This window comes from Rhea pennata, chromosome 1 (assembly GCF_028389875.1).
Source record: "Rhea pennata isolate bPtePen1 chromosome 1, bPtePen1.pri, whole genome shotgun sequence".
Lineage (NCBI taxonomy): Eukaryota > Metazoa > Chordata > Aves > Rheiformes > Rheidae > Rhea > Rhea pennata.
In genome coordinates, this window is record NC_084663.1 from 90,426,589 (window position 1) to 90,454,388 (window position 27,800).

Sequence of the window (27,800 nt, forward strand, 5' to 3'; positions counted from 1 at the left end):
ATGGCGACTTCTCATGGCACCAGCCCTACATCTCTTTCCACTTGACTGTCCTCCTCTTTGTCTTGGCAGCCATCTCTGGCGAATCTTCCTGCAGTAGGGTGCAACTTCTCTTGATTTTTCTTATTACTGCTCTATATCAGTTTAAGTGACTAAACATTCAATATCCCCTCCTTCCACTGCCACTGCAATGCCATTCTAGCACTATTTTTCTCTTTGAAAGCCAGGGAAACGAAGTGTAGGCTTGAACCTGAGTTTCTTATGCTAGTATTAGAGTACCTCATGAGGGCACTGGACTAGCCACAACCAGAAACAAATCAGGAAAGCTTCCTGTGCTTCTCCTGCAGGAGGTGCCAGCAAACTCACCTTCAAAGCATCTCTCACGCTGGAAGAAGTAGAAAAGGAGAACCCTCAGGTAGCCAAGGGCCGGTATCATCCTACAGAGTGCTCAGCATTGCAGCATGTGGCCATCCTCATCCCACACCGCAATCGAGAGAGGCACCTACTCTACCTCCTGGAGCACCTCCACCCATTCCTACAGAGACAACAGCTGGACTATGGCATCTACGTTATTCACCAGGTGAGGCAACTGCAACTGTACAGAGACTTGTTTGGGTGGGGGGCTGACGTCATTGCTCTGCAGTCTGAAGAGAGGTAAGCTGCCGCCTCTGTTGTCAAACATCAATCCTCTGAGCCTGCTTTGATCATCTCCAGTTGTTGAGGGTCTTCTAATTGTTGTGAGGCTTCCAGCCATTGCTGGTAACACTAGGAGATATGAGCTGTTGCTAGGAAAACCTGGAAGTATTAAGAAATCCTGTCTTTAACTGTTGTCCATTTCTCAGTCTAACTTAGTAGGTCGCACACATGTGGTTACACTTATCTTGACGTAAACATGTTGCTGTCTGTAGGTACTTGAACTGCATGACAAGAGCTGAGGGAACGAACAATCATAGCATTTGGTTCTTGAAAGATTTAATGACTTTTTTTTTTTTTTCATATTCTCTTCAGCTGTGCTGATTCAGTGATTAAAATTTGAGCATTCAGGCCTTTGCCATGTCCTTTTCCGTCTCATTTGGTGCATATGTTCTGGTCATATGAACTAAGGCAGCATAGATTTTTCTCTTGTCATGTGTTGTCTTTTCTTTGATCTTTAACTGTATCACTTTTACTGCCATTTACTTATATGCTGTTTTGACACAAGACAAATTTTTCAGACAGCAGGACAGAAATGAAATAAGTTAGTGAAGTTTCTCTTCCTTTCTGTTTAACTAGCCTGGAGTCATTTAATCAGGAAGAAGCAGCACATTCTAGGAGAAGGCTTACATTTTTGCTCTATGCCGTGGCAGAACAATGAGAAAAGTCACAACAGGATTTACTTTTCAGTTGGAATATACTGTTTTTTCCTTGTTTATAGTCATAATGTGGACCGGAGAGTAGAAAAGTGGGGCTATTTTCTGGATTGGTGTGTAATATTATTGCACATATAGTGGCTGAACCCAGCTAGCAAGCAGTGGTTAACAATAAATCACTGGAAGTATAGACGTGCATGGATCTTTGTTTTGTTTTATTGAGATACATGAGGTAGAGAAAGGCTGTCATTATGTTAGCAAAATGTAATAAGGAATTCTGAAAGTTTTGTCTTATCTGAGCAGCAATGTGAAGTCTGCAGTTGTTCTGAACTTTTTACTTGGAAGATTGGGAACTTCTGCTTAGCATTTCACAGTGCACAGGCACACCTATACTCTGGAAAGTCATTCTAACTAAAACTCTCTGTTATGGCAAATCAGTTTTCAATCTCCATGTTTTAAGTGTCTTTGAGGAAAGAAACAGATAAAACCAACATTTAACTGCTAAAATATACTACACTATATATGTACTGTACTATATATACTATAAAATATATTCAAATGTAAAAGAGCTTCCTGTGGAGGACGATTAAGAAATGAACCTTTTATATTTTCCCTGTGAACCACATAAGGGCATAACTGCAGATTTCTTCTTTATGGTTTTCCTCTTAACATTTTGAAAACCATGTTTCTCTGCACAAACACGTGCACAAATGAGCGTAGTACTGAAAGATACGAGTTTGTAATCCTTAAAGGGTGAATTTCTTTCTCAACAAAGTTTGTCTTGTAGTCACTGTTCTTCCATAGAAGAAAAGGAGGAGGAATCTCCTTCTTTCTTTAAAAGATAAGTATAGATTTTACTTTTGTTCAGCATACAGTCCAACATTGAAATAGCCTTTGATGAAAGGCAGTAGTAATTGTCATTCAGCTATCTTTGTGCAGCCAGGAGGTGGTTGTTTCTAATTAGATTGGCAAAGGAGACAGAAAAAACAACAGATAGTAGATATTGCTGCCAAACTATGCTGAATTTGCTATTCAATATATGTGACGTTCTCCGTATGTTCTTTACTCATCATCTGAAAAGTTCCGTTGTTCACTCAATCTGTGATTTCATCATCAAGAGAAAGTATTTTGTCAGATTTTTTTGTGTTCTGTATATGAAAATTCTCAGGACCTTGACATCATGTAGTTTGAGTGAATTATGTCTAAGTTTTTCTTGGAAATGCACTCTTTCCCTGACTCAAAATGGAAGCAATTGATTCTCCCTCTCTTAATTTTTCAGAACAGGCCCTGGGCTTCATTTCTTTAGCTGCAGGTATGATGAACCATAAATTCTATATATCTTCTTTGTGCAGGAGCTTATGGCTCTTGGTAGTTGTGAGCAAATTGCTTCTTTGAAGCCAAGTTACTTACTAAAAATGATAAAACACGCTTTACGTATGCCTACTTTTCCTTAGAGCTAACCACTCTCTCAATCTGAGGAGGCCAGCTTCTTTTTATTCTTCCACAGAGTCTCTTTCTGTCATTTGCTAGAAGCTCTCTGGACTTCTTTCTATTGAAAATTGTTTTTCAATTCTTTTAAGTTCACCAGGCTGCTAGCTTTGACAAAAATGACCATCTTATCAGCCTACAGGCAGGATTCTGGAAGCATAAAGCTTGTCCCTTGGATTCTCACGTGTGAACTGGAGGCAACTTCTCAGCTTGTCTTCAGGAGCAGAAAGTGTTTTGCTGGCTGGTGTGGTTGTACAGTCCAGTAAAAAAATAAATAGCCAGATAAGTACTCATGTTGCTTCAGAATGAATTGTGTCATTGTAAGGTTACAAAACTGCCAGCTGCAGGTTTATATAGATAACAAACTGGTGGAAAATGGTATTTTTAAAAAGTGAACACACACTATAGTAAAAGCAAACAACTAAAATCAGTAAAAGTAAAGTGAAGCTCTGTGCTAGGAGGAATCCCTGTGCAGCATAGTAACTAGGGTGTAGGTAGGAATTAAATAAAATATGAAGAGGCTTACATTTTATTTCCAGCTCTGCCATCTACTGTGTGGCCTAAGGAAATACACTTGAACTCTTTTTATGCTTGTCCACTCTGTTTTGCAAATAGCAATGCTTAATCACCTGTGTCAAGTGCTCGGAAATTATAAACCAGTCACTGTGGGAGTACTGTTATTTTTTTAAGCTGCTATAAGCTGTACAATTGCAGTTGCATGAAGTGCTGGTTTCTAAGCTGTCTACTGATACCTCTTTTATTATGTAGCCTGATAGAAATTCCAGGACTGGAGCAATGATGGTAGTGGAATTGTGCCATGCAGCATGTGTACTTTTTGTAGCCAGACAGCCTTAGCCTTTTCTGACACTGACTGTGTTTATTCATGACAAGTAGACTGAAAGAAACACTTTAAATCATTGGATGCTCTGATGCTCTGTCTAATGTCATGGAGTAGCTCTTTGTATGGCTGTGTAAAGGCTGTGAAGCACAAGTGAAATTGTGAACTATGTGATTAGAACAAAAGCCTGGGAGCAAGGAGTTCTGGTTAAAAAGATTTGATTTATTTCTTTTTTTTTAGAGAGATTTTTTTCCCTTCTTTTCCACAGGCTGGCAGCACAAAGTTTAATCGAGCTAAGCTGTTGAACGTAGGATACCTAGAGGCCCTGAAAGAAGAGAACTGGGACTGTTTCATTTTCCATGATGTGGATCTGGTGCCAGAGAATGACTTCAATATTTACATGTGTGACAGACAACCAAAGCACCTTGTAGTTGGCAGGAACAATACTGGATACAGGTAGGAAATCAAGACTGTGGAGAGAATATCAACTGGAAAATGCCATGCTACTGATAATGTTCCTCTTCTTATGGAGCCATTTGTTAGTATTATTAGTACACTTCCATTTGACAATTTGACACCAGATTTCTGGTGGTATCATCATACCTCCTTGTAGCTCCTTCTGAACAAAGATCCTTACAGATTCCTTTGAAGTTAGCTCCTTGGTCATCTATGAGAGTGGTTATCATCACTATTCCTGTTTCTGGGGTAAAGTAAAGGAGGTTCCAAGTGGAAAGAAACACACAAGAGATTGAAATACAGAAATACACTTGCAGTCTTCTAGTCCTGTGATGTAACAGTATGCACTGTCTTAGGATTGTGCTAATAAAACTTGCCACTTAGCTTTTGCTGTTGAAGAGGTAACTTCTGGTATTGAGAGCTCAAGTGTAAGAATTCACCAAGGGGTAAGATTGCCATTTATCTGTTTGACTATGCAGTACTTAGCACAAGAATGCTTTACATGAGTCTCCTAAGTACTGCTCCTGTGATACAAATAATTTCAAGTGAAAAGGTCAGGTCTAGTCCACCTCAGAGAAAAGAGACTCCTGAGACTGGTGATTTTAATGACTAGAGTGGTTTGATTGAACCTGTTTCTTTCAAGATTCATCTTTTATATCATGTCACTCTAAATATTAATTAGAATCAGACTTTTCAAAAGCTGATCTCAAAGTACCTTGAGATCAAAATTCTGCTTCATTTCTGGGTTTTCTTTATCAAATATATGAAAGAGATTAGATGTACAAATTCTTATATAGAATAATATTTACCAGTTATTTAGTAAAAACTGTAATAACCAGAAATGAACTAGGCTTGTGACAGATTTTTGGAGTTGTGTGCATTGCAAAGAAAATGCTAAGGACTGCAGGATGGTCAACATACCAATGCAACAGAAACACTGCTTTGATTATTTGACAGATATGTAGAATCCAGATTAGTATTATGGAACAAAGCTTGAGGTTTTTTACTTAACTTCCTACTGCATGGGTTTTGATTAGCTAAGCAGGGAGGAAGATTTTTGCTTTTACTAGAGGGACATCTTTGAATTACCTTGGGTTTCTCCTCTCTGTAGAAAGGAGCTGATAGCTTTAGGTCTGCTTTAGCCTTTGGTTTAAAAAGACTTATACTGACAAAATGTTTTTGTTGTGAATACCCTGCACTAGGATACTAGTAGTATGACATCAATTCATGCTTTCTTATTTGTGTTGCTGTCTCTGTTCCCACATCTGTGAGGTGGGGATGATAATTGTCTGCTTCCAGGGAAATTCATTGGTATGTCTGAAGGAATTCAGATTCTAAGCCTGTTAAGTACCTAAACCTAGCTGACAGCACACATTGAAATCTCAGTTGGGTGACCTCAGCATTTTGCTTAGGCTGAGGTAGGCATGCTGGGATGCATCTCAGATGAATTTGAGAAAACGGAAACCATACCTGTTCTACATTAATACAAAACGTCCTGGGCATTAATGTGGGTCTCTTTAGGGGAGCTTTTTTGTTTGCTTTCTTAAAGGAAAATATCTATGGTGATACAGTGCACGTTAGTTTTAGCAGCTGCGTTTCTGTGGAGAGCAAGTACGTAATAGTAGTGCTGAGTTATAAAAACCACACTTTGGCTTTAGAGTCTGTGAAATAGAAAAAGGGTTACTTATTGAAACCTTGATGGTAAAGGTGGGAAAATTCTTTCTAGCTTAGCTAACCTATTTCCTTTAAACTTGTATAACATCTCTTTCTGATGACCATTTTTACTGTATGGTTTCTTTGGTCTGATTTTAAAAATCCCAAAGGAGCTGATGTGCTCTTATCCTCAGGGAAGAGGTTGTTGAACAGTGATTTGGAGGTGCCAGATACCACACTGATACCTGTTAGAAGGGCAACACAGCAGGGCACAAGCAATCCAGGAGATTTCTGAAGTGCACTGGTGACAACTTCCTGACACAGGTCATCAGAGCTGATGAAAGGAGGTGCTCTGCTGGACGTCATAAACATGAAAGGACTGGTGGGGGTAGGAAGGCTGGAAACAAGGAGGGAAGGAGGAAACAAAGCAAATATCAGGATCACAATGTTCGACATGTGGAGAGCAGGCTTTGGCCTGTTTAGGGATCTGCTGAGAAGAATCCCATGGGAAATGGTCCTGGAGAGAAGAGACGTCCAGAAGAGCTGATTGATTTTTCAAGAATTGCCTCCTCTAAGCTCAAGAGTAGTCCATCCCCATATGCAGAAAGTCAAGTAAAGATGGCAGGAGGCCTGCAGGACTGAACAAAGATGCTCCTCACAAAACTCAGACATAAAAAGAAAGCATGCAAGATTTGGAAGCAGCCGGGTGACTCAAGAGGACATAGAGACATTGTCTGAAAGAGGGTTGCAGGGGTTGGGTTAGGAAAGCCAAAGTCCATCTGGATTCAAATCTGGCAAGTGGTGACATGACAGGAAGCTAGAAGGGCTTGTACAGGTACATCAGCTGTGAAAGGAAGATGAGGGAAAATGTAGTTCCACTGTTGAAGAAGGCAGAGGATTTGATACCAAAGGATATGAAAAAGGATTGTGATACTGAATGGCTTCTTTGCCTTAGTCTTTATTGGTAAGATTTGCCTTAAGGAGTCCCAGGCCCCTGAACCAGTGGGAAAGCCTGGAACAACGAAGACTTTCCTTTGGTAAATGAGGATCAAGTCAGGAAACATTGGAGGGGAAAAAAAATATATATATATATGGATCAATAGGACCTGATGGGATCATCCATGAGTGCTGAGGGAGCTGGCTGCTGTCATTGCTGGGCCACTCTCAATTATCTCTGAAAGATCATGCTGTTTGGGGGAGGTTCCTGTGAAGAGCCACAGAGATGATTAAGGGACTGCAGCAGGTGATGTATGAGGAGAGTTTTAGAGAGCTCAAGAAGAGAAGGCTCAGGGGGCATCTTACCAGGTGCATAGCCACCTGATAGGAGGGAGTAAAGAAGGTGGTGCTTCTCAGTGGTATATAGTGAAAACCAAGCGGTAATGGGTACAAACTGAAATACAGGAAATTTCATTTAAACGTAAGGAAAGACTTTTTTTACTGCAAGGGTGATCAAACATTGGAAGAGGTTATCCAGAGAGGCTGTGGAGTCTCTATCCTTGGACATATTCAAAACCCAAATAGACATGGCCCTAAACAACCTGTTGTAGTTGACCCGGCCCTGAGTGGAGAGAGTGGACCAGATGAACTCCAGGGGTTGATTCTCTTGTGATTCTATGACAGGAATAAAAATCAGTCAACCTCAAGGAAAAAATAGGGGTGTGATGGCAAGGGATGAGTGAGTGTGACTGGTAGTTTTTTGTTTTTTGGTTTTTTGTTTTGTTTTTTAACCGATCCATGAAATAAAAAATAAGCATTTGCACTTTCACTTATCTGATACGTAAATTACTGTAATCTATACTTTCTAGCTCTGCCAGTTTGTCCATCTGTTTAGATTTACATACATCCACAAATAGAAATGTAATCTACAGCGTTTTACACACCATGTCTGAATTTGGCTGTGACAGTGTAGTAGAGACTGTGGTGTAATGGTTACCTTAAGAGCCAAGCAAGTAGAGGGTGTCATCAAAAGCAATTAGCAGGGCAGTATAAGAAGATAACTTAACGTGGTATGTCATTGTTTTTTTAATTATTATTTTTTTAAGTAGATGCAGTTTCTAGGACAAAGAAGGTAGAAGTTAGAAACTGAAGAAAACTTTTCCTGTTACACTATACTTTATCTTGGAATTTGTTGTGTAATATTGCTAGCTCTGCTGAGGACTGATTGCACATTTCCCCTTAGTTTTTCATCTTAAGTTTTTGAAATTTAGCTGTACGATCATTATAACAAAGGCACAAGCTCTTGTTGCTTCTTTTATACTATTGTATAGCTTTGTTGCTTTCCTACTCAGTTAGAGTCCTTGAGGTAAAGAGCCTTTTTGACTGGTAAGGGGAACCATGTGTAGAAGGAAAAAAGAACTATTCAAGTAAGAATGTGCCAGTCTCTCTGCGTCATTTACTTCTGGCTAGAAGTGACACTGTATTTTTTGCAAAAGAGGGAGGGAAGAGATTTTGGTCTTGTGCACCCTGAACTTTGCAAAAGTGAGATCTGGATCTAAAGCTCCAGGGTAATATTTTCACCATTAGTAGAGCAAGACTTCTAATTCCTCATTCTCTCTTCTTATGCACTTCTAGGTTACGTTACCAGGGATATTTTGGAGGTGTAACTGCTTTAACGAGAGAACAATTTTCCAAGGTGAATGGATTCTCTAACAACTACTGGGGTTGGGGTGGAGAAGATGATGACCTTCGAATCAGGTAAAAAGAAGACTGGAGGGAAATGGGTATGGGAGGGTGAGGAGTGTGATTTTTTTTAAAAAAACAACCAAACAAAGCAACTTGTGTGACTTCACACCTAGCCTCCAAAGATGATGAAACTCCTGTCTTCAACTCAAAATCTGTATTGCTATGGGGAATTGGAGCGTGAGATGCTATTCTGAGAACAGATTCCTCTTTGAAAAGATTAAGCATGCCTGAAAGCTGGTCCTCCTGTTGAGATTATGTTTTGGGGTAGAATGGGGTATTTTCTTTGTTGTTGGGGGCTGGGGAAGGGGAGGCAGGGGACAATCTCAAGAGTATTTGTATTCTTCATTTGGGAATAGATTATAACCAAAATAATAGGATTGAAGTGTGGAGTAGGTTTTTTCAAGAAACACAAATGAATTGAGGTCCAGTACTTTGCAAGAGACTGGCAGCTTTTGGTTTGGGGGAGGGGAGAGGAGTTTGCGTTTGTTGACTGTCATGATAATCTCTGAGCATGGCTTAGTTCTGTAAGTGTTAAGACAGTCAATAACATGCATTTTATGTAGATTGCATATATCTGCCTCATGCCCATTGCTGCTGTGATTAAAAATAGTTTTACAGACTCATCTGTTGAGGGAGGAGAAGCTTGTTAGTTTAGCGGGGCAAAGAAACCAATAGAAGATGTATGTTGATAATCAGTCAGCATACATGTTGATGATCAATAAAAGCTCTATGTTGAACTTCTGCCCAGTGTTTTAAAGAAGGCGTCTATAATCCTGCATTGCTGTTAGTACAGAAAGAACAGAGCCTGCAAGCTCTGCTGGCAGAGCCTGTCAATTTGTAACCTGGTGGATAAACTAGTGCTTACCCTTTTCAGTTGCTTAAATAGGCAAACAGACGTTTCAGGGACATTGAATGCATGCCTCTGGTGTTGTTAAATAACTACATTGGTGAAAGGAAGCATATTAAAGTTAGGAGTTTCCAAATGAAAGTTTTTCCCATGTCAGTCTAGAATGACCGATGTGTTTCAAGAAACGTAAAAGGTTTAGTGGTAATACGGATTTTGGTCCCATCACTTTTCTGTTTTAAACCCCTAACTACAGACACCAACTTCTGTGAGAACATCTTGAGAGTTGTTTTTTTTTTTAGTGGCAGGAGATGGTTTGGTCAAATTTTATTCCTCAGATTCCTGAGAAGTGTCACAGTTCATGAGCAAAGGTGGTGGTGGTGTTCTTTCAAACATTCATGAGATGCAGAATCAGCTGTGCAATAGATCAATAAGATTTACTGATGGTGTCTAGGGAGCTTGTAAGTGGTTGGAATCAAGTGATGCTGGCCTGTGCATGACACCTAAAAACTTAGCAGCCATTGTCTTGATGCACTGCCACGTGGCTGCAGCTGTACGATCCAGAGAATGTATACTGCAGCGGACTCCACCCTTATGCAGTTTGTGGACCCTGAGTAATGCTTTTGCAGTAGGTTGTTGTAGGGAGAGATCCTTGCAGCCTTCCTTTGTGAAGGCAGCAGATGGCAGCATCCCCTTCATTATCTTTAAGAACTCAGGGCTGGAGTGCTTCTGCATCCTGCTGTGTTGCCTCAGTGCTAAATGGGATGCTGTCTTCTGGGCCCTTCCCTAAAATGAGCAGCACAAAGAGAATTTCAGATGGTTTGTTGCCTCTATTTGATAAATTATTGCTATAGGCAGTCATTGAAAATCTCTTTCTCAAATTCTTGGTTTCCCTTTGCTCTTCCAGGCACATTTTTAACTAGCAGAGGCTCATGGTCATCCTTAATTCCATTGTCATGAAATTAACACTTTCAGCTGACAGCAAAATTGCTGTGTTCCATAGATGTGTTTGAGGCCAAAAGTTCAAAGGACATGCTTGATATTGGGCACTTAAATCTATGCATGGCATTTCTGGCAGTGTAATCAGAGATTTTTATTCATGTGAACAAAGATTAAAAATTGCACAGCTGTCTTCAGATCATTAGAAAAGAAATGGCCTCTGTTTTTTTGTTTGTTTGTTTTTTTGGTGGAGAGCTACCAAATGTTGGGGCATTACTGCAGGAGTTGAGACAAACTTGTTGCATAATGTGTGGAATCTTCCTGCAGACTTCCTAGGGTAATACAACAACAAGAACTGCACCAGACAATTTAAATGTATTCTGTTGTATAACATGTGCTCTACTTGATCTATGTGATGCCTACTATAATTACCTGCTTCTGTGCCAAAAAAACACGTACCTATCACTTTTCTGGACCTGCTCTCAAAAAACACAAATTTTTTGAGTTCCATTCCTGTGGCAAAATGGGGCATGGAAGGTAAGTTTCTTACAGTTCCTGATGTGCTTGATTCCACTGCTTCTACAAGACCCAGCGTCTCCAAATATCTTTTTTTGCCTTAACAAATGGTTTACATGTGGTGTCTTGCTCACTGCATTATTGCTTCTTTCAGAGTTGAGATGCAAAAGATGCGAGTGATGAGGCCGTCCCCTGACGTAGCCCGGTACACAATGATCTTCCACACTCGAGACCAGGGCAATGAAGAGAATGGAGAGAGGTGAGTCAGGGACAATGTTCCACCTTGCATCATCTTGGTAGGTGGCTAGGAGCTAGGAAACTGTTGGCCTAGTTTTTCACTGTAGGCAAAATAGGCATTCTGGGGTACCAGTATCTCTGGGGGACACTACTGTTCATAACTGGCAGCTGTGCTTTTATGCGTGATATCTGTCTGTAATTGTTTGGGTAAAGTTCTATAAAAAAACTTCCGAAGTTTTAGGCTCGTAGATACTATTTGAGCATGTGATTTCAAATAGTAAATGGTTTTAAATAAACTCCAAGCCCCACAAAACCCAAGGAGTATTTTCCCATGACTGACTGAGCATGCATGATCATGACAGAAAAAGCAGACCTTGATGTTCCTGGTAGACCCAGAATGGCTGTTGCTTCACCTACAATTTTACTAATAATGAGGAAGAGCTCAACACTCCTCTCCTATGCATTTTCATTTTATGCTGTTACGAAGATTTTCTTCTCTGCTCTGTACTCAGGATGAAGCTTTTACGCCAGGTGTCAAGAATGTGGAAAACAGATGGGCTGAATTCTTGTTCATATAAATTGCTCTCAGTGGAACATAATCCTTTATATATCAACATCACAGTGGATTTCAGTGTGCAGCCCAAAGTCTCGTAAGGATGTGCACCACAGTTTCTCGGAGATGGGGACAGACCTTCCGTTTGTGGCAGCTGAATCCCAGCATTCTGCTTGAACGAGTACTTCAGTAGCACAGAGGAGAGAGTTTTCTTCACAGCATCTAACTGATTGGTTTAGAATTTCCTTCTGTGAGGACTAGAGACGTGGACTGACCTTAGGGGACAGTTCCTGGTGTTCTTCTATGCACTTTCTGCTGGGACATACATAAAAGTTCCCTTGTTTGGGCTAGTCCAGTGGAAGGACTTGAACTATGCCTCCTGAAAGAACTATGCTCTCATAACTAAACTTATGTTTGTTGTACTGGAAAGGCAGCTTAGTACTGGCAACATTGTCATGACTTCAAAAGGAGCAGGCCAGTCTTTTTTTCATTCAAAGCACAAGAATATTTCAGCATCTACAGACTTGCTGAGAAAAGCTATTTTTCCAGCCTAAGGAAAAACTGCTTATGTGTGAGGGAAGGCAGCAGTGGTAACAGTTGAGGGGTTGTTAAAAACCTCTCAATAAAATAAAACCCATTTCATTCAAAAGGCATCTCTTGTCCTTCATAAGCTCAACTCACTCTGCAGTGAGAGTGCTCAGATGTCCTGCAGCAAAATGAAAGGCTCACTTAATTCTGCAGTAGTCTACAGGCTGTTATTCTGGAGAGATTCGTAAGGAAGTGCATTGGCTAGCTATGGGAGATGGAGAGAAACTGCTGTGGTTTTGTTTTGTTTTCTGCCTTTTTTTTTTTTTTTTTTTTTTTTTTTTGTGATGCTTTGTGCCTCACTGTTGGCACAGTGCATATTCATATAAGTGCCCAGGCCATTATTATTGGTGTTTCTTGTTTTAGATTGGTGGTGATCTGTGGAAAACTAACAGTTCTAGTGTGCAACAGGATTTCTGCTAAAAATTTTATGAGAGCAGTTATGAAAAATAGCTGTCTCAAGCTTGCAAAATAGTTGTGTCTGGTAGGCAGTGCTACTGACTGCCTTTATAGAGAGTAAGATTACAAAAAGGGCAAGGTCTCACAGTCAGGTAAGTACCTGCCAAGGTCACAGCTCATGTGACTTAGTTATTCTCTGGTATTTCATTAGACTCTTAAGAAGTATTCTAGAAAATCTCAAACCAAACAGCACTCTCAATTTATTTTACTCAAAATTCACAAAAATATTTACAGGAAATGCAACAGGTTTCAATACTGTAACAGAGTCAGTGAATTCTTTTTCAGAATACAGTATTTCAGAGGAGCTGTTGCCCCCACCAGGATAGAAGTGTCTGATGGCACAGCTTGCATCTCATTTACAATTTAAGGAAGCAGGATAGAGCTATCCTGCTATGGAACACAGGGTACTAGAAAACTTACATCACCTTGCTGTCAAGAAGATCTTAATTGTCAAGACCTGGGGTGCAACTGGCTCAGTAGGTATTGGTTTACAGAACTTTGAGAGAGTCTTTATACAGTAAGCCATGTCCTATTCATTAGCTATCGTTACCCTATGCCTGAAGTCTTTTCTTCTAAGTCTTGTATGCTCAGAAGAGATGTGAAGTGCAGGAGACAAAAGGACTAATCTCAGGTGGAGCATGTGCTGTACCACAGGAGGTAGAGACTCAATGCCCATGTGCTGCCACAGTAAGCTCAAACTCAAATTTTCTTTTCGTTCCCTTAAGAAAATGGGGGAACATAGCCGATGTCCACAGTGATGTTGGTATAAAGAGGGTGTTTCTTCCTAAAAAGGAGCTTGAACTCTAATGAGTTCATTCCATCATCCTTCCATGTTTTTCTGGTGTTATGCCGGGAAGCAGGCCTGAAGAAGGAAGAATACCTGCAGTTAGATGCAAAGAAAACCCCATATAGGAAATGTCTGCAGCTGATGCTTTAGAATAGAGGCAGGGAAAGAAATGGTGTTCCAGATGACAAGAGCTTAGTAGATCAAGGAAAGCTGCTAGCAGAAACCCCCCAGAATGTATTTCTCACATAACAGATTAGAGAAGGTATTTTATGATAAACTGGACTAACTTCATGCTGAATCTTATAAACAAGGAGCACAATTTGGACTAGAACACAGGAGATAACTGAGGTGGCAACTACACACTGCAAAAACAAGAACCTGGCAGCAGCTTTAGAGAGACCTGGGACTACAGGAAAGGGGTTTGCAGTACTGGCATACAGAGGCTGCTGTAGGTAGGTTTAGTATAGGACTGTTACAGAAATCTCAATGTTAATACTATGTGAGGGAAGCCTGATGTTTCAGTAAGAGAAGCTTCCAGCACACTTTAACCAGCGCAGCCCTCCAGCACCTTTATGTAAACTAGGTCATTGTTAAGGGTCTTTTGTCATGCACCTTACTCATTTCTTCAAGCTAGAATGCTGCTTTCCTCTATTTTAATGGGTCATAGTAAATCTGCAATGATTTTAATGTAGTACAGCCTTGGACAGAAGAGTGAATTTTTATTATATAGAAGTTGCATAATGATTTTTAGAAAAGGCATAACAAAAGGTTCTTCAAACTCAGTTCTCCCTATTTACAAGGTAGATTGAGGTGGCACTTTAAAAGTGGAATGCTGAAGTTTGACACTACTGGCAGCTGTCTATCAAAACAACACCTTCCTACTAAGTAAGATAAGGGAAACAGAAGTAATGCATCCACTCTTCAAAGGCAAAGACATGAGCAGTACAGTTCAGTTGAAACTGACTGGGGATCTGTACTAGCTTCTGATATAACTTGTGTGTGTGTTGGTGGGCCATCTTTTGCATTATTTTAGTGAAAGCGCTACCAGAAGGATGCAGTAATTTAAATCACTGCAAGGCAAAATAATGTTTTTAAAATGGACTATCCTCAAATCTAGCAGCAAAAACAGGGAGCTTCCTTCAGCAGCATTAAAACAGAAACATAGTGTGTGGCATTAGGCATGTATAAACCATTCTGCCTTGTTCGAGAAAGATGATGGTTACAGTAACAAGGCACACAGTGGCCCCCCCCCACCCCCAGACGTTACCTTCTCCAAGACTCTCTGATCTCTGTTTCTTTCTTGGAGTCCATTACTTTGTAGCGTCCAATATGAGGTGGTGTCCGGACTATTTTCATTCCTGCCAACTGAATCCTTTAAAACAAAAATGAAGTGTTTGCCTGTGCATAAAGATGCCATCTCTAGGCTTAGATACAGTAAGTTCAAGGGCACAGTTGACTTTCAGTATTAATACAATTTCAGCAAAATGCAGAGGCTGAAAGGAGCAAGTAAGTTTAACAATTTGGTGCCAAATTGTGTTCCCTAGGGGGTTCTAGCTGGGTTTGGGATGGGAAGTTTCTGGTTGCTATGGGTTTGGACAAGGAAGAAAGATGATTAGCAAAAAGGGAGTGAACAACAGTGTACAGGGCCATCCAAGTGCAACATCCATGCCTCTGACAAGTGAGCATTATTTTCACTTAATAAGGGCAGAGCATCTACTGCCTAGAGGTGGCTCTGTTCATTTCTTTTTTTTTCTTTCTTTCTTTCTTTTCTTTTCTTTTTTCTTTTCTCTTTTTTTTTTTTTTTGAATTCTTGTAGTTTCTATAAGGAAATCTAATCTCTTTAAAGAACCCAGTCCTGAGTCTCAGCTCTAGATGAAGTCTCCTCTTCTTTGACTAATGCCATTCCTACAGAGGATGTGATTAGAGGACTGACTTCATGAAAGAATAGCGATAACTAAAAGACACCAAAGCAACAAATTCAGGCTGGTCTGCTGCAGTACAATTTGCCAAGTACTAATTGAACAGAAGCTTCAGAATTCCAGCATAGAGCTGCTAAAAGCTGCATTTTCGGTGACGTTCAAGAAATCCATTGCTGATGGCATCTATATTAACTTACTAAGAAAAAAAACTGCCAGTAGTAGTGCTAGATCTAGCAAATCTCTGTTACCATAGGATGGTTCTTATGCAAAGAAGATTTCTGTGAATGTAAGTTTCAGTGAATGTTTGCTTGATTTAGTTCATCTGATATGTTTGTAACATTTGATGGCCTTCTGATGAGCTCAAGTACTGAAGCAAGCTGCACAGAAGTAGGATTGCTACAAAGCTGAAAGAAACAGGCTAAAGAATTTCAGATATCTGCTAGTCTAGAGATATCTAATGATTACAACAGTTCATTAAGAGTACATATAACATATTATTTCATCCAGGGTTTTAGACAAGACTTCTTATTTTCCAGGTGTAAGCATATTGCATATTCAATCAAAAAAGACAAGAAAAGGCAGGAATGAAGAACTATTTTTGCTGTTGCAGTTTTTATATTGGAAGATTAAAATAATAACCCAATATGAAACAGTTAATACAACATTCATTTACAGTTTCAAGAAGAACCCCAACAGACCTTTTTTCTGTAGTTGATGTTAACACATAAGTGATTCCAATTCAATTAGTGTTTTCTTCTAATAAAAGGTAGATGCTGGTGTTTAGTAGGACTAATATTTAGCTTTAACAACTAATATAATAGAATATTGCAGTCTGTGCCAATTACAAGTAGCAGCCAGCACTTTTTTGGGGGGGGGGGGTTAATTCTGGTTTAATAAGCAGCATTCCAACATGAAATCTTTACATAAGACAGGCTGCAATGTCAATTTCAGATTCCAATTTATTTTTGTTCATCTTTTGCGGGATGCATTTGAAACTTTCTAAAATCCATATCCCAGTAGGTGTATTATGGTGACCATTCAAAAACACCCAGCTCATTTCCTGAGTTTGGAAAGTTGAATTAATCATTAACAGTCACTACCCCTGACCTCTGTGCACCTACAAGCCACTATACTGCTAAGCGTAAGTTTTCACAAAACGGCACAAGATTCACCTCCCTTCAAGAAAGGGCAATTTGGGGATCTATATAACCTACTTGCCTTAAGTGATTTGTGTAAAGAAGTACACTCTTGCATATAGTTGGTATGACTCTTCACCACTGGTACTTGAAAGACTACACTAAAGGCCTAAGCTGTACTGAGCGAAAAGCTGAATAGACAGCATTGTAGTGTTTGATTTAAAGATCTATTTTCCTGGCATTCCATTCCACAGTAAATGCCAACTTGCTAAACAATTGTATACTCTTTTAGTTAGCTTTCTTTGAAAGGAAAAGGAGGAATTACGTGTTAGAAAAACCAACTTTCAATTCCCAAAGGAACACTGGTTTGTAAAAACTCCCACAGTCCTTGAACAGAACATTCTACTGAAACTCTGTAACTTGTCACACTGTGCAAGACCAAAAAAAAAGCGCCTTTATTGTCAGTTTATAAACTCCCCTTGAGCGTGCCTCAGTACATGATGATAAAGGTATCCTCTAGATGAAATGTTGCAACAAAGCTGGATAAAGAAGATACAGCCATGATTTTGTACTCAGAATTTGCATTATGGAGAATACCTGGAAGTAATCAAATTCACTTTTACAGCATAATGCTGCCATAGCAACAAAGGTACAAGAAAAGGTTTTTTTTGTTGTTGTTGTTTTTGCTGTCACTGACTCATAATAATGACTTCTCAGTCATCCACCACTGAAGATAAAATTTTTTATGTTCCTTAATTCCAACTAGTGACAAGACAGTATTTACAGCAATATGTATACACAATGTATCTTAAATGCCCAATTGTTCGGGAATTAAGAAATACTTACATTACTACCTTCTTGCTTTTCTCATTCATGAAGCTTGTATGTTCCTTCCCTTGAGGGCTCTTAATGTCAGTGAAGTTACTTATCAACTACTGGTGGTTATACCCCTTGGAAAAACCCCCAGAGCAACTGAGTGCACAAGGTTGTGCATTAACATTCTCTACCATCCAGAGTATGAAGAAAGTTTTGTCCTCCCAGTATACAATGATTAGATTCATAGTGCCTAAGCATTTTCAGACCTCAACCATTCCAAATGCCAATAGCATCTGAATTACAACACTACTGCAAGCATGTTAAGGAACCTAGTTTCTTAGTTCTTAGGGTAATGCTACATGATTCACTAGCTATCTTGGTTCTGTTTTAAGAGTAAATGTCCAGTGCATCAGTACCTTGTAGCAATGTCATCATTTTCACCATCATCGCCCCAGTATGTGTTTGGAAACCCATTCATCTTCATGTAATGCTCTGGAGTCAAAGCAGATACACCCCCAAAAAAGGACTTATATGGCAGACTAAAAGAGGAAAAAAAGAACAGAAAGCATCAAGACTGAGGGCTAATACGAATCCTTCACAAACTATCTAACAACATCATTCAAGTCATATGCATATTAATCTTTCACGTACTTTTTTTCGTAAAAGTAGGTGGATGTGAAGTAGCAAGTTAGGACAAATTTGATTAAAAAAAAAAAAAAAAAACTCAGAAGAAAGCTCTAAGCCCTGAATTAAGGGATTGCCATTCTAATGCCAAAACCCGAAACAGCAAATTCGGTGTAATTCCTACCCCTGCCCACTACCCAATAGTCCAAAATAAAGCTGGTTTTAAAATTAACATCTTTTAATTCCAAATACCTGTATCTTATAATGTATCTTTCATGTAGTCTAGTATTTCCCATCCTATATTAGTAAGCAGAAAAGTGCCAGAGTATTCCAAGCTGGCGGTAAAATCATCTGCCAACCTGAACTAACAATAGAATAAGAAACTTCAGGCAACTGTTCAGAATTGCAAGCTTAGGTTAAGAACATCCTTTTCTGGTGAAATCACTAGTTAAAAAAAATAATAATAAAAAGAAACTCTTAGAAGTTTTGTTTTTCTTTGTCCTTGTTCATGCTATCTGTATCCTGAAAGGGAACCAGTTAGAATACACACATCCCAAGCAGACTGAGGCACTTACTTGTATTGAAACTTATCCATGGCACTAGCCATATGTTTGGGATAGTATTCATCACAGACGTAGAGATTATAATCATTTTCAGGTATTAGGTTCACATCATGCAGGAGAAGGCAGTCCCAGTCTTCATCCTTCAGGGCTTCCCGGACACCAACATTAAGCAGCTTTGCTCGGTTAAATGTACCGTTTCCCACCTGGAAAAGAAAACCTGCATTTTGTAAAGACAATAATTCAATTCAAACTGGTGTTATTGCAAAAGTCTTATTCAACTGAGTGACACTGGAGTGAGTCAGTTCTGGCTGCAAATCCAATGTTGCAGACTGAAAATTTTACTCTCTTCACAATATTCTCATTAATTGTTATAAGCTGTGCTGCATCAGGGGTTGTATACCACAAGCGCACAAAAAAGGCCAATTTTTAAGAGACCAGTAAGTCAACTCTCAGGTCTAAATCTGCGAATCAACACTTTTGCCCTTACTGCTGATTATTAAAGCTGGGAAGTAAGGAAATGTCTTGATGATGAAAAAGCTGCTTCTCCTGCCCAGTCTGCTATCAATTTTATTTAATGAGCCCCAAACTTCTCCCTGTCTCCATCTGTAAGTAACAGTGATGTGATGCATAGGTTGGCCCACAACAAGCTCAAGTCAGATGTTTTTATTTGATACTGAGCATGAACTAAAGCTCTCTGACTTCCATTTTTGCATTTACTCTCAACAGTTTACTCAGCAGCTATACTGACAGGCTACACACAAAACACATTCCAACCCTCCCAACTGCTGAAAATACAAGCTAACATTTAAAGATAGCTTTATCCCTTTGGCAGAGAAAAAAACAAATCAACAGCGGAGTGATGATGATTTTAACAAGTGGTAAGATACTCCAACATTAGTAGCCATGGAGATGGGACAAGATGCGATTGACCTGCTCTCAACTCATGCATAAAACATTAGTTTCACAGTAGAAGATTTACATTTCATTCAGACCTAAGTCTGTAATTAGAAAGCTCAGTTACATCACCAGACACATCCAACTTAGATTTACCTGCTGTATCAAGTAGATGCTGTAACTGAGCTGCTGGCGCTGTAAAAAAGGATGAAGATAGTAAAGAAGATGCCGAAGGTACTGCTCCTGGTTCCTATATGCTACAAGGATGGCTGACTTGTAGCGGGCCAAGCAGTGAGGAGGTCTGTAGTGGCCACCAGACTGAACAAGAGGATTTTTTTGGATGATCATCCTCTCACTGGGGAGCACCCTGAAGGTGATGGTTAATGGACCAACTGCAAGAACAGAGACACAAAACAAACAAAAAACAAACAAAACCAACAGAAATAAGGTCAGTGATGTTTCTCAACCATCATTCAAGCCAGTCAGTTGTAGATATACGTTATCTGAAAACACCACTATCTCCCTAGCACAGAACCGTCAATAAAGCGATGCAGCCATGCCTACACATCGAATTCTGCTGCTGCTTTGAGCTCAGACACATCACCATGGCTCCAGGCAGCACTAGGCTGGCAGCTGCCTACCAGAGAGACATCAGGAAACCCATCACAGCTAGCAGATCTCATTGGGCTCTTGCATAACTTTCTTTTTCCTGGTACTGGCTCCCTGTTGTGTTGCTTAGATGGTACCCTTAAATAAAGGTGTTTGCTGTAAGAGTACAGCTGAAAAGAGATCAAGATGAACAGACATATCTCCTTTTGTTATCCTTATGGAAAAAGCCTCTAAGCTTCTATTTTTCAGGTGAGCTCCAAGGACAAAAATATCCAAAAGAATTTTCAGCAAGCTTGAGAAAAATAGTTTAAAGCTGGATGAATACAAATACTTTAGAAAGTATTAGCTTTTCTAACAGAAAATTAAAAAAAAATCAAGTTAAATTTGAAATCATGGTAGCCTGGTATTCACTATATTATTTGGTTATATACACAATTATTAAATTAAGCAGTACTTTTACTATCAAGATTTTAAGAGAAGCAAACTACCAAGCTGTGAAGGAAGAAGAAAGATGTTGCATACTTAGAGGAAGCGTAGGGTAGCAAGAGAAACTACAAGTAGTATTTCCTCTACTCAATACATTAGTTTAAAATATAATGGCTATGCACTACATTTAACAGTTTTATTTAATAAAAAAAGAATGCTAGATTTCTACATTTTAATCTGAATTCTGCTGTTCTTCAGAAGGAAAACAAATTATTTGACAGATCACAAGTAAAAAGAATCATCATCATAAAATGTTAATCACCATTTTAACAGAAGTCTCCCATTTTAACAATATGAATAAACACTCCAAGTTCTACAATTGCTTAAATGCATATATAGCCTATCCTTCATGGTAGTGAGAAGAGACTCCAAAATTAACATAAGAGTTGTATTTAATTGGAAACCATTAAATTGCAGTGATTTGCAACCACCGACAGTCAACCTCTATAAGAAAATAAAGCACAAATGCAGAACACTATTAAAATCTATTACTTAAATGAACTAGCAAGAAATCTTCACTTAAATCACAATTAAAAGCTGACAACTTAAAGCTATAGCTTGAAGTTGCTCCAACCATTCTCTGTCAGCTATGCTACCCAAAGACAAAGTATTTCCTATCAAAAACCTGTGGGGCAAGACTTTTATTTTTTAAGCCATAGCTGAGTTTTTCTTTTCCTTCTAAGCTCACAGTCAACGCTGTGGCCATTTTGTAGTGAGCTTTCAGTATCAAAAAATTCAGATCTTATTCCTCAAAATTTCACAAAGGTCTAGCTTCTCTGAATTGTACTTTTTTTTCTCATTAGAAAGGAACACCTGAGCTTACCTTGTGAGCAAATGACAAGGTGCTGCAATACCAAACTGTTACAGAGGGGGTTTGATTTCAACTCTTACCTTGAACAGGAATACGCAAGTACAGCCATGTATTTATGCCTGAAACAGCATAGCAGTAGTTCTTCAGAGATGCAGACTGTAGGCCCATCAATCCAGATGATATTTATTGCTAAGATATCATGTTATTATCTACTTCTATGAAGTCAGTTTCCTGTTCTGCCTTTAGAAGACCAAATTTCAGCTCAACATTGTTTTTAACTTGTCATTTATGTTGCTTTTTATATTTATGAACTCCCTCATTATCAGTTCTTTTCACGAAAGTGCCATTAACCATTGATTCAATAGCAACTGGAGCCTGCTGAAGAGATGTTACATTCAGATTAGATTACATCTATACGTCACTGTTCCAAGGAAAATATAAGAAAAGGAATTAAACTCTTATTCTCCCACAAAGGCATGATTTTATTTTCTCTAATACAATCTGGGCCCTTCATATTACAGAGTAGAATTTGCAGTGTTTATCTTTAAATTCCAAATATCAAATCTAAATGTGGACATATGGGTAAGAGTAAGATAATATGCAATAGCTTCACTCCTGTCTCCTTCTATACCCTCATGAACCATGTATCTGAGTAACATCTACATTCATCAAGTTTTTCAAAATGATATGTTCTCCTGAGCAGCCTGGCTCCACATCCCAAACAGCTCAGCTCAGAAATTCAAATCTTAATACATTCCACAGAAACACAGACAAAGAATTTAAAATCTGTGACTTACATCCCCTAAAACTCTGGCTGCCCCACATTCCTTGACTATAAGCTAAATTCTGTCTCTCTAACCTCCTTCCTGTCTACCTTCAACTAACAAACAACTAATGCACTGTAATCCAATTAAATCCCACACATGGACAGAGCAGTTGCAGGCAGGTCCAAACAGGCCAAAACAAAATAGCTAAAGCTCAGCTTTAGGAAAGGAAACAAAATCCATCTTAGACATGCTAGAGAGAACAGAATCCCAATTCAGACGAGATACAAAATCAATTCCTTGAAGTCTCTGAACAATTTTCTTCTCAGCCTGGTTCCTGAGCTCTTTCTGCACCTGTACCACGAAATGGAGAGCATGTAATATGAACAGGAAACTAGTGTGAAGAGTTAAATACTACAGTTCCCTGTCTACATTGTTAGCTGGTTCCAGTGACAGCACACTGCACTATCTGCTTGTTTTACCTTTTAGGCAACGTCTTTGAATATCAGGGGGATCTATTGCTTTTGATTAGACCTATTCCATCTTATGAAAGGAACTGCATGACTTCTAAACACCTTCTTCCTAAACATTTAATTCAGAGCAAGCAGTTACAATTACTGAATTCAACAAGGATAATCAAACTTCCACAAGCTAGCCAAGTGGAAACAGTAGCACAGATGAAAATCTCAAAGAGAAAATGCAGTAGCATACTGTATTACTGTAATCATATTTGTATAACCCTACCACCACTTGGATGAAAAAAACAAGAAGCAAAGAGCTTAAATTTAAAAACCATTTTCCGGTGATAGAATCTGACGTTCCCTCAACAGCAGCAAAAGGTAAATCTCAGCACCACAACAGCCCTTTTTACTTTTCTTCAAATATCAAGGAAAGTAGCTTTATTAGGACAGCATCCATTAAAAAGCACAGCAGGAACTACCCATTACCAGAACAGATGGACATGCTCATGAAAAGGTTATGACAGACTGGAGGAAAACGGGAGTAAATGCTTTAAGAAGAGCTTGGAAAAAGTTCTTCCATGGCATAAGCATACTTAAAACATCAGTTACAGACAGAACTTTGACCTATTAAAATTTGCAAAGGCCAAATCAACTCACAGAGCATATATAATGAAGAAAGGCATTTCTTAAAAAAAAAATCCCAATTCTTCTAGTGTCAAGCTTCTTCCTTGTAAGAGGAAAAGCTGAAAGAGACAACACAGTGCAAAGTGAGAAGCATAGATTTCAAATGTAAATGCCAGTGGGTAAAGTCTGAAAGGCTCAACTTCAGCATATGAATGCTCAAAAACAACGAAGAAGAAAGCAGGGAACTGGTATTTGTGTAGAAACCTTTAAATGAACTGAAATAAGTCATTCTCAGTAACAATGAAGACACTGATTATCTAGTACACTAAGGCTTAAAAAGGTAACACTAGTCAGCAAAGGTTCAGTTCCTCCCAGGTAAAGATGTTCAGCAATTATACTTTGAGTTAATTCTTATTTCATTATCCTAGAAGAACGAAAATGATTCAGGAGGCTGGAAAAAGATGAGCTGCAAGCTGATCCTACATTCAAAACAATCAGTGAAATGACATACTGTACACATAAGTAGAGAAACTGTCGCACTTCATAAAAGCCCTGATCCAGAAACAACTTAAGGCACTTGGCATTCTTCCAGGTACTTGAACACACTTAGAGTGGACACCTTGACTTATTACCAGCTCTGAATTGGAGACTGGAGTTCACAAGAATTGATTTGAAATTTCATTTAATGGAGTTTATGAAATTAACATTAAAAGGCACCATTCTTGCTGATGTAAGTTTCCAACAGAGATCAGACCCCTGAGAGAAGATGATAATCAATCAAGACATTTATAAACTATTTATATATATATTTATATGCACCTATCACATACAAAATGAAAGGCAAGCACCTGACAGTAGCACGTGCTTTTAGAGAAAATACTCAGCCTCTCTCTCCCCAAAAAGAAAACACCTTGAAGAAGTTGACTTATAATAACATTAGACAGAATAACTTATTTCTTATATTTAAATAAAAATACCAAGTAAAATTTATTTTGTACCAGAGTGTTTTTTCTTAAAGTGAATTCATATCGACACACCAAAAGATTATACAAGTGCTTCACAGCAACAACAGTTCACACATTCAATTCTAATTTCTCATACAGCAACATTTCCGTAACATTTTAGATCATATTTTTTTCCTTCAAATGAACTTTACTCTTTATTTCTGTTTATAACTAACAACACTACGTTCTCATTTTAGCTCTGGAGTACCACATGCATGCCACCCTCTATTCTCAATGCTCCCAAGGATGGAGGGAATAAGAGATCTTACAAAGTTTCCTTTACTCTATGAGCACTGATTATTTTAGTGTAGTTTTACTCTGCTTCTGCCTCCTCCACACATACTACTTATTGTTGCTTATCTGATGGTTTGCAGGGAAACTGCAAAGACACATACCTAGTTTTTTAGTTAGACCAAAACTTCCTCTTCTATCTCTTCCAGGATAGCATATTTTTGACAGTAGTGGATGCAAGCATATTTCCAATATGCTTTTAAATAAAACAAAGAAGGGTGGAATGCAAAATTGTAGCTTCACAAAGGAATTGATTCTCATTAGTGATGAACAGAGACTACACCAAGATGGTAACAATCAGTACCTGTGGTAATATTAGTATTTCAGTAACATATATTTAGTAGACCAGTTTCTAAGTGAAATGCTTAAGTATACACTGGAAAAGTTATCACACAATTTCATCATACATGCCGCACATAGTTCATTTAACTTCATCAAAAGAGGAAGAAAGAACACCCCACAAATGAATAATCATCAACAAGAATACTGCAGAGTCAAAGGGCTCATGTACCTGAGGCCAGGCAAGTCCTCTAGCCTAATTACATAACTTGACACAAGTACACAGCACCAGTTTTACACAACACTTTCTGTCAACCAAGAACCAAGATCAGGCATCACTCTTATAATGTTCCCCATGAAATGATTTGCTTTCCTAAAATACTAGTGCAATTACTAAATAGCACTTCAAGACTGGTTATATATAAAGATTTTAATATACAGAATTCTGTCCAATGCAGAAAAATAGAAAGGAGTTACTTACTACTACTTACCAAGAAGAAGTAGGAATAGCCAAAACAGCTATATGTGCATGATTACAGAATTTGTCCATTTTTAGCTATCTTGGTGAAACTGATTCAGTATTACCAGAGATACTAACTACACTCTAACAGACTTGCTTTACGGGTTTGTTTTGCATTTACTTAAAGCTTCTCAACCATTTTAGTAGTGCAGTAACCAAATTAATGCTCCATCTAGAACCGGCTCTAATGTGAAATCTGTGACCAAACTTACAGTTTTAAGCCTAAATGAGAAGGCCTAAGAAGCATTAACAACCATAGGCCAAAAAGGTCAGCAAGAAAAGTAAGATACCAAGCTTTTCAGGGTCTATTTTCAAGTCCCATTTTCATGGGAACTGTATTTAAAGCTAGCATCACCAATTTAATTGAGTTGCAGGCTCTACATAAGGCTGAAACAACCCAGGTGAGCCAAAGAGTACAGAGGTCAAAGGTATCCAGTTTCTAGACTTAAAATGATTCCCAAAGCACAATCATTGGCAGACATTTGATACACAAGCACAAGTAAAAACAACTGTATAATAATAATAAAAAAAATCCTAATTTAATATTAACATTGTGTTTTGTTTTCATTCTTGCTCCCCTACAATCTTTGCAAAAGCCTTAATATTGGAAGGTTTTGTATCAGCAAAATACTTTTCTGTTACATCCTATATATAATTTTGTCAGTGTAATTATACAACAGACCATAGAGCTTTTAAAATGGAAGAAATTTGAAAATACAGCTTACTTTTATGAAGTGTGCAATGTCATTATACCCCAAAACAGTATTTCAAACACTACTGGTTCATACATACCAAATATTGGTGACTGCACTGAGCAGTATGGCATAGTGTCTTCATTAGGAGCGTGAGTAAAAAAGCTGAGATTTGTGTACACATCATGAGTTTTTGAGTAATCCTGAATCTGATGTGAATCTAAAAACCCATGAAACACATTTGAAGGTCCACCTTGGTACAGTATCAGGATAAATATCGCTTGGAAGACAAGCAGGAAGAGCAGAAAACAAGGATTTTCAACACGGGACAAGGACATTGTTTTTAAACCATGCTCTGGAATAGAGACTCCTGAAGAGTTTTAGTTGCCTTTCACAAACTACCGTTTTACTTTCAGGGCTACATCAGTGCGTGTAGCAGATCTCATCCTTTTCAAGAATTAGCTTTCTCCAGCAGCAGCACATGCTTCCAGTATGAGCTCCTCAGGACGCTTTGAGCTCCCGCTTGGCGCGCTACAGCCAGGGCCTCCCTTCCCACCGCTGCATCTGCAGGACAGGCGAGAGAAGCGAGAGGACCGTTAACGGCCACCCAGCCCCGCAGGGCCCGCGCAGGCGGCGGGGCTTCCCACGCGCCGGGGAGGGGCAGGCGGGCAGCGCCGCGCGGCGGCCCCCAACCTGCGCGCGGGGGAGGGGAGGGGGAAGGGCGGGAAAAGGCGGAGGTGCGCGCGCGCGCTCGCTGCGGGAGGGGGCCCGCTCCCCCGACCGCCCCCGCAGGAGGAGCCCAACCCTCCCCGCTCCGTCCCCACCCGCGACGAGGCAGAGACAAAATCCCCTCACCGCCCGGCGGAGCTGGCCGACGGCGGCGGCGGCAGCCGGGCCGTTTCCGCCCGACCGTCACGCGGCTGCCACCGCAGCCACGCCCCGGCCTCGCGCCCGCGTTTCGCGTGAGGGGAAGCCGGCGCGCCGCCTCGCTGCCGCGCCCTCGCCGCCGGTCAGACTACAGCTCCCACCATGCAAGGCGGGGCGCGGTGGCGCGCTGGGGGTGGTGGGTCGGAGCGCGGCATGGTGGGAGCTGTAGTCCCCGGCCTTCCGCCGCCTCAGCGCCCTGCGTTGCCATGGCCCTCAGCGCTGGTGGTCTCTGCTCGTGCAGGCTTTCGCCGCGACCTTGTGCGAGCTTCTCTGCCCGCCTGAGTAACGGCCGGAGAGGAGCGGCCTCCGCTGTGGGGAGTAGCTGGAGGGAAGAGGGGCAAGGACCCCTGCGAAGCTGTAAAGCGGTTTAAACACGAATATAGTGTAACATGCAGTAATCCACAGTGTCGTTTTCTACATTTGCTGTATTAGACTATGACAAAAAAAAATTTTTTTTATTTTATTTTATTTACAAGATAATTTTGGCATGATTCATGTCAAGCTGCTTTTCGGTAGAAATTAAACTTACGTAAAAATGTTGAAAGCAAGCACTTCAAAATCATTTTCGTTAGTTAAAACTTCGTTGTGTTTAGTCTGATGATACAGAATACATTGTTTATATATTTCATTCTGATTTATTAAGGAAAAGGAGCAGTATATTTAAATGGACAAGTAACTGTTTATAGCCACTATTTTTTATAGTTTTAGAACAAATAAATGTCACATCTGTCACACCTAGTTTTCCATCATAGGCAAGGAGAGAGTGAAAGCTCTTCTACGCTTTCAACACATAGTCATTTTCTTGACTTGGAATTAATTATTGAACTGAACTAAATTAGATAAACTGAAATTAATATAATACCTATTTCGGAAGTGACTACAGCAGGATTTTACTCGGATAGACTTCATAGTGAGGAATTTCCTTTAGCAGCTTAACTGCCTATAAAATTTTGGCTTCTATGTCTATCTCTTTTTTTGGATGATTTCTTAATGGGGC

At 39.5% G+C, this 27,800-nt stretch overlaps 2 protein-coding genes across 12 annotated transcripts in view; one reads left to right on the forward strand and one right to left on the reverse strand.

Moving 5' to 3' along the window:
• The window catches only part of B4GALT4 (beta-1,4-galactosyltransferase 4), a 35,176-nt gene extending 18,076 nt beyond the window's left edge, over window positions 1-17,100 (forward strand). For all 10 annotated transcript variants that reach the window (XM_062595374.1, XM_062595387.1, XM_062595336.1 and 7 more), the window contains 5 exons: window positions 345-577; window positions 3,941-4,128; window positions 8,353-8,475; window positions 10,917-11,021; window positions 11,512-17,100. In XM_062595374.1, coding sequence (XP_062451358.1) covers window positions 345-577; window positions 3,941-4,128; window positions 8,353-8,475; window positions 10,917-11,021; window positions 11,512-11,653 — 791 coding nt within the window. In that variant the 3' untranslated portion in view covers window positions 11,654-17,100. The remainder of the gene's footprint in view (window positions 1-344; window positions 578-3,940; window positions 4,129-8,352; window positions 8,476-10,916; window positions 11,022-11,511) is intronic.
• LOC134151107 (beta-1,4-galactosyltransferase 3-like) lies at window positions 12,774-26,815 on the reverse strand. 2 transcript variants are annotated; one of them, XM_062595400.1, is made up of 7 exons: window positions 26,732-26,815; window positions 25,977-26,440; window positions 19,492-19,530; window positions 18,454-18,658; window positions 17,671-17,793; window positions 14,651-14,755; window positions 12,774-13,458 (listed from the first exon to the last, which is right to left on the reverse strand). In XM_062595400.1, exons 2-7 carry the CDS (start codon window positions 26,212-26,214, stop codon window positions 13,317-13,319), a joined length of 852 nt encoding a protein of 283 aa, XP_062451384.1. In that variant the 5' UTR covers window positions 26,215-26,440; window positions 26,732-26,815; the 3' UTR covers window positions 12,774-13,316. The 2 variants fall into 2 exon arrangements, with proteins under 2 accessions (XP_062451384.1, XP_062451382.1); XM_062595398.1 differs by having other exon boundaries at window positions 18,454-18,644; window positions 19,492-19,727.
• Window positions 26,816-27,800: the final 985 nt, after the last annotated feature.

Bases quoted from the DNA above. Each gene is read 5' to 3' on its own strand.
- LOC134151107 (XM_062595398.1), bottom strand. From the start codon at position 26,214: ATGTCCTTGTCCCGTGTTGAAAATCCTTGTTTTCTGCTCTTCCTGCTT. The intron at 14,756-17,670 runs GTACTGATGCAC...TTTGTTTTAAAG, and splicing joins AATGATGACATTGCTACAAG to GATTCAGTTGGCAGGAATGA. The intron at 13,459-14,650 runs GTAACGTCTGGG...TTCCTTCTTCAG, and splicing joins ATCAGAGAGTCTTGGAGAAG to GCCTGCTTCCCGGCATAACA.